Source organism: Meleagris gallopavo, unplaced genomic scaffold (genome assembly GCF_000146605.3).
Source record: "Meleagris gallopavo isolate NT-WF06-2002-E0010 breed Aviagen turkey brand Nicholas breeding stock unplaced genomic scaffold, Turkey_5.1 ChrUn_random_7180001957810, whole genome shotgun sequence".
Classification (NCBI taxonomy): domain Eukaryota; kingdom Metazoa; phylum Chordata; class Aves; order Galliformes; family Phasianidae; genus Meleagris; species Meleagris gallopavo.
Window position 1 is genome coordinate 40,490 of NW_011217760.1, and position 7,021 is coordinate 47,510.

General features: G+C 47.9%; 1 protein-coding gene across 1 annotated transcript; it reads left to right on the plus strand.

Annotated features, from left to right (window-relative positions):
* Positions 1-2,348: 2,348 nt before the first annotated feature.
* LOC116217819 (feather keratin Cos1-1/Cos1-3/Cos2-1-like) lies at positions 2,349-3,413 on the plus strand. Its single transcript, XM_031557799.1, has one exon. It carries the CDS (start codon positions 2,951-2,953, stop codon positions 3,254-3,256), a length of 306 nt encoding a protein of 101 aa, XP_031413659.1. The 5' UTR covers positions 2,349-2,950; the 3' UTR covers positions 3,257-3,413.
* Positions 3,414-7,021: the final 3,608 nt, after the last annotated feature.

The following is a 7,021-nucleotide window of genomic DNA, read 5'->3' on the forward strand; positions in this document are numbered from 1 at the left end:
TTTTTGCTGCTACAGTAGTGTTAAGGACAGTTTTCTCACTATTCTTCCCAGCAAGTTTTCATCTCAGGCTGACCTGTGGTTTTCCTGACTGCCTCCCTGCATGGAGAGCAATGTCCCAGTGTTGCTCACACACAGTCTGCCCCATTCCAAATTCTGAAATCTCCAGAATTCCTGATGTCCAGCCATACTGTCCATCCAGCATTTATTGGGGTGGCTAAAGTCACCCCTCTCTGGAAGCTGAATTGTATGGAAGAGTTGTAAGGGATTATATATTGATATGCAGACAAACTTTTGGAGACTTTTTGCAACATTACACTTGCTATTCCTTGCCAAGGAAATCAAAGAGCGGAAACTTCAGCAAATTGGAGAATCCACTATCAAAGGGAGGTGTCTCCTTTAAATCTGACACAACTTTTCTTCTTCCTACAGTTTGCGTTCAGCCACTTCTGATGAGTCCCTCTCAATGGATCTTGTACTTTCTCCCCAGTGTCTAGAGGGCTGTCCCTCTTCTGAAGCTGCATGTCTGTGACTAAAGCAAGAACATTTTTCTTGTTCCAGGATATCACTATCTTCCAGCCTCAAGCATCCTGACTGCCTCTCTCCATGGCCTTTTTTCCATGGACTCCACCTGCCCTGCCTTCCTTGCTTTGTACTGTTGAGGCTCTAATCTGCTCTAGTCTTAGTGTGTCATCACCATTGAAGTGTAGTTGAGCACCTGAGAAGCACAGACATCCTGCAGGGATCTGGGTGTGCTGGCTGACATCAGGCTCAACAAGAGCTGATATTGTGCCCTGGCAGCAAAGATGTCGATCTGGATTGTAGAATGCATTACACACTCCATAGGCAAATAGGCAATAGGTCAAAAAGGGATGATTCTCCCAGTACAGTTAGCTTTGGTGTGTCTTCATCTGGAATATATTTGGCTGTTCTGGGCTCCACAATGTAAGAAGGGTGTTCAAGGTGCTTTAAAGCATCCAGAGGAGGACAGTGGAGCCGATAGTAAGTCTGGAAGGCATATCCTGTGAGGAGAGCCCGAGGACACGTGTGTTGTCCAGTCTGAAGAACACAAAGCTTAGAGGCAGCTTCATTGCTCTCTACAACTCCACGAAGAGGGAAAGCATAGAGGAGATGCCAGTCTTTTTCTCCTTGATTACTGGACATGTGGGGGAATGGCACAAAACAGCACCAGGAGATGTTCAGGCCAGACAGTAGTGATACTCTAAATCAATCAATCACGAAACACTCTAAGATTCAAACTGGAGCGTTAGAAAGCAGGTGTTCTTTATTTTCATTGCCAGGTACATGGGGGATGAGCTCCACCTATGATGCATATGTTGCACAAAAGATTCTCAGCTTATATTTATTACTTATGTTTCACATGCAAATGTTTTCCTGTATAGAACAGAGATATTCTACACTTCCTCATAACATCATTAGCATAGGATTCCCCCTCGTTGCACACATTGTCCACAGCATTTTTGTGGTGGTGGTCCCACAACCCTCTGGGTGAAGTCAGTATACTTCCTCGCTGTGTTCACTGCATGAACCCCATATTCAACAATGCTCCATTAGCTCCTTGCCTTCATCACACAATAACTGCATTCACAGTATTAGCTGAATCCAAGTAGAGCTTCCCATATGTACTCCATTCAAGATGTTAGGTATATGACTGTTATCTAGTTGGTACATGGGCACAGATTTTTCCTGTTTTCTAAACAAACTCCAGAGTATCAATCAAGGAGCATTAGCAGGCTGAACAATATTGCCACAACTGGCATCAGTAGGAAAAAATACTTTAACATGAAGGTGGTCAAACACTGGATCAGGCTTCCCTGGACATGTGGATGATGCCCCATGCTTCTCAGACTTGACAGACAATTTCATAATGCCTTCATTAATATGCTTTTCCTTGTGGCTAGTGCTAATGACGTTAGACAGTTGAACTTGATGATATTTGAAGATGCCTCCCACTTCCTCTCCTCTCCACTAGCTCTGTCAGCAGGAAGACAGAGATTAACAGAATCTTTTGGTATCCTGATGTGCCCCTGATGTGACCAGGACAGATATTGCTCTGTGGAACACACAAGTCACACAAACATTCACCTGCTCATGCACACACATGTGGGATCAAGCAAACCTGTATACCCACAAGCACTTGCATGAATCCAGCACATAGGATCTAGTTATTTCATAATGATGGCGTACTAAGAATGCTGATACCTTTTGCCTTTGCTAGATTCTTCCAGCACGTGAACTGAGTGTTCTTCCCACACTGATGTGTGCTGCCTGCAAACACTTGGGCCTTTCTTTCTGCCACTCAACAGATGCCTTCCATGAGCAATGGGAGTGACATAAATCAGGATGTGAAAAGTAGCAGCACAGGAAACCAACACACAGCCCATACCAATAGCTGGGATGTTTTGCATTCAAGAGATTCTTGTCATAAAATAAGCACTGCTGCAAGGAACGCTTCTGGAAATGGGGCAGCTTGGATCCATTATAAAAGTCAGCCCAGCTCCTTGCTCTCATCCACTTCTCTCACCGCCTTCTGGGGAATCAGGTGAGTGTGAAGCCCTTTCTTGTCCTCTTCCTTCTGCAAGCAGAGTTCTGAGCTCAGCAGAAATCACAGCTGCTATTGGCTCTGTTCCATGCCTGTCTCTGCTTATCATAAGAGAGGGAAGTGGGGAGAATGATTGTCATGGGAGGGGGTTGGGCCTGGAAATAGGTGGCTTACAGGCTAGTATCAAGGTAGTAGCTGGATAGGTCTCAGTGACTTTCATTGGGATCCATCAGGACGAGACCAAGAATCCCTTGGACATCCATGTTTTCAGTTCCCAGCACTGCACGTGCATTGTTTCCCTAGTAGAGTGATGCTAGGCTGCTCCTCATGCATCCCCATCTTCTGCTTCCTCCCTGCCCCCTCTCCCAGGTGCACCTCCATCCCTGAGACATGTCCTGCTGTGATCAGTGCCAGCCATGCCAGCCCTGTGGCCCGACTCCTCTGGCCAGCAGCTGCAATGAGCCCTGTGTCAGGCAGTGCCAGAACTCCACCATCGTCATCGAGCCCTCTCCCGTGGTGGTGACCCTGCCCGGACCCATCCTCAGCTCCTTCCCACAGAACACCGTTGTGGGCTCTTCCACCTCCGCTGCTGTTGGCAGCATCCTCAGCTCTGAGGGCGTGCCCATCACCTCGGGGGGCTTTGACCTCTCCTGCATTTCTAACCGCTACTGTGGCAGAAGGTGCACCCCCTGCTAAAGCTGCTGTATGTTGACCCAGACAGGGACCCCCAGGAATGCTGAACATGGCATTGGACAGAAAAACAAATGCTGTGTTGCTGTTTTTGTCCATCAAGGCAGACATTAGTGGCCAATATGGCCTCTCTGTCAACATGGAGAGAGTCTACTGATACTCGTTTTTTCTCGCTCTTTCTATCTAATATCATTTTTATTTTTTTTTTTCTGTTCCTTTTAGAGATGTCTGTTAGTATCCCTCACAATGATACCTGAGTGACCTGCTCATCTCCCAAGACACCTGGGCTGGGAGATAGAGTTCTGTGGCAATGCTGCAATAGGAAATGGAAACAGATTCTTGTCTGCTCCTGCTGCTCGCTGCATCTATGACCTCTGCTTGGGGTGACATTTCTCTCCTCAGAGTCATGAAACAGTTCTGCACCCCTTACTGTTTTCTTCTGAGTTGCTAGGTTTTTTTTCCATAAACGTAGAGATTGCCAAAGGAGAAGGGGATGTCTTTGGTGAGAACAATCTAGGGAAACTCTGTCATTCTCCTGGTATTTGGAGGTCAGTGCGCAATGCAAACCATTGTTTTTTCAAGCCACATGCTCTTGAAGGAGGGGAAGATATTCCTAGATGTTTCTCCACCACCAGTGACCATCAGTCCCAGCCTTGCAGTGTTTCTCCTTACATAGGTCTCCTTGACCCTTGAGCATGTCATGTGAATAGAAATCCTGATACATTAAATCCTCAGGAGAGAGTTTCTGTGCATGGGAGAGGCCCAGTGAAGCCAGAAGTTCCACACACTCTGGGGAAATCTATTCTTGTGGCTTTGGGAGGAGCAGAGTTGGGGAAGGAGAATCAGAGAAAGACATTTCCAAAGGCCATCAAGAACTGGGTAGGCATAGTTTCCCTGGGGTCTCTGTCTCTATTCCACTTTCACATCCCTTATACTCGCCCTTCACTGAGAGTACAGCTTCCCTGTACGGTCCTAGCAACCTTTCTGCAGTGCTCCTGGCCCTGTCGTACTATTGCAAAGCTGCCTGTGTTTGAGGGCTTTCATAGGGCATTATTACCACGAGCTACAGAAGGCCACACATTGGAGCCCCCAGTCTCTCTGAGCCCACTATAACCCAGTGTAACCATAAAGCATATCTCTGTCCTGGTCCCTGGACAGGCATTTCTACACAGTAGCACTGCCCCCCTTTTGGTGTGTTGAAAGTCTACGTCTCTATGGCCCAACCTACTGCTTTCTTCCTGCCCTGCCAGGCTCCTTGAAGGTCCAGTTCAAGGGATGGAGCTTCCTGGTAGGCTATGCTTGGATCTGACCTTGGCCTCTGGTAGGTAGGGAACCATGCTGAGATGGGAGGGACAGGCAAAGAATGCCTTCTGATGAGAGAAATTAGAGGGAATAGAGAGAACTCTGGAGGTGATGCAGATGTAGGAAACTATCGTGAAAAGCACAGCATGAGGATGATGATGACAATAGGAACCATAATGCCCAGAATAAAGCCTGACGGTATCCCCGCAGGCCAGCCCCAGAAGAGGCCCATCATCCCAGTAGAAACTGACTGCGATATTCCTGGTACCCAGCCTGTAGCCAGGCAACAAGGACCATGTTGAGATCCACAGGTACTGATCACTCCCTGCTGTGACAAAGGTGAGGCCAGGATTAGGAGAGACGTGGAGCAGATAATGACAAACAGGAGCATGTGACACCTGGGATGGTCTGTTTAGCCTAGGAGAATGCATTGAACCAGAAAAGTCCTGTTCTCCTTTGCCATGGCCCTGTGCATTCAGAAGGAAATGATGTCACAGTGAGGTTTTCTAGCTCAACAAGAGCAGCAGCAAACATCACACAGGATGTCTTTTCCTGGCTTACGTGGTGTTCTCATGGCCTCTGCTGATCATGGCTGCTATCAGTCTCTCTCCATCTCCTCTCTCTTGCACTTGTTCCATAGACACAAGTGTACAAAAATTTGTCCATCCTCCTCCAGGCATTCAATCAGCCATTCTTCATGACCCTTTCTGGAAGTGAGCTACAAATTACAGTCTCTGAAGTACTGATTTTTTCTTGTTCCATACTTTTTCTCTCTGTCTCATACCTGGCCTAGAAATCCTGGGGCCTCTCAATCCTAACACTCAGGAGAAGCTTCTGTGAGGGAATGGTTGTAACACAGTCCAGAAAATGAAAAGGCAGTGTAAGTAGAAACAGCCACACAGCCCGTATCATTAACTGGGATGTTTTCCATTCATTACACGCACTACAGAGATTGGTCACTCCTGTGAATGCTCACTCCAGGCCAAGGGCAGTGCAGAGCCAACATATTAACAAAAGAAGTGTCCTGTCTGGATGAAGTCAAGAAACCCTCTTACTCCTCTGAGACATGCCCTGCTATGAACAGTGTCTGCCATACCCATCCTATGGTATGACCTCAGCAGCCAACAGCTGCAGGTAACCCCACATAAGGCATGGTAAAAGTCATACCGTCATCATTAAAACCCTTCCCATGATTGCAGCCCGACTTAGCCTCAACCACAGTGCATACATCCAGAATACAATTGTAGGATCCTCCATCTCTGCAGCAGCTGACAGCATCCTCCTATGATGGAGTCTCCATCACATATGGGTGTTTTGATGTCTCCTGCATTTCCAGACATTACTATGGCAGAAGGTGCCCCCCATGCTCAGTGCTAAGTTCCCCATTTACTACGCTTTTCTCTCTTTCCTTGTATTCCCTTCTTCTGGGTGTATAACTTCCCATAGCAAATCTGTGTGATACAGGTCTGACAGATGGATGTATTTTAGAATCTTCACCAGGGCAGATGTGCACAGAATATTGGCAGCTCTGGTGCTGCCCACACAATAGCTCCCTTTGAAAGAAAACCCATTTCCCTCTTCAGAGCCACTGTTACCTGCATCCCAGCCTCAGCCTCCACAAGACCTTTCTCATGGTGCTCTCAAGTTGCTAGGAATGAAAGGGCAGGCCTGGACTGTACACGATAATGTGAGGACTCATGGGAGTCTTTCATCATTTGGAAAGCATTCATGTGGAAGAATTACTACAAGAAAACCATGCATCATCTCCATTGCTCCTTCCAATTCGGAGATTTCCACATGGAGCTTAGGGAAGGAAGTTCTTACTGAAGAAGTATAACAACATCATTGCAATCTCCAGAAGGGGATGCTTTGGGAAGGTCCACCCTGCAGGGATTTTGGGCAAATGTCAGAGAACAAAGAAGCAATCTGTATGGGACAGCAAAGCTCAGGTGAGTTTCAGACCACCTGCTTAAAGCCCTCAGTGCACAGCAGAGCACACAAATCACAATGCAGCATGTGTTCTCTGCACAGACCATGCAAAAATTGGGTTGTCCAGGAAAGTACATGGAGACGAGTTCCAGGTCAGGGTCTCCTTTGTCACTTTTCATTCTCCCAGGCCACACACATCTGTCCCTCCTGGGGCCCTGCAGATCTCTGTGAGCACAGGGGAAGCAGCGCTGCCAGGGGAGAGCTGAGGGCCCCTTCCCCAGAGCTCCGCCTCCAACAGACACACCCCCTCCCTCACTGCGGTTCTGGCACGGCCAAGGAAGCTCCCTGCACCACGGTGTCCTGCACAGCACAGAGGTACAAGGCGCTGTCAGACAGCTCGACTTCTGCCAGCCGCAGGAGGCTGTATTTCCCGGTGGTCGTCAGCCATGTGCTGAAACGGCCGTTCTGCTTGGAGCCTGCTGCTGTCTGATATGTGACCAGCTGGGGAGCTTGGCCTTTCTTCTGCTGGTACCAAAACAA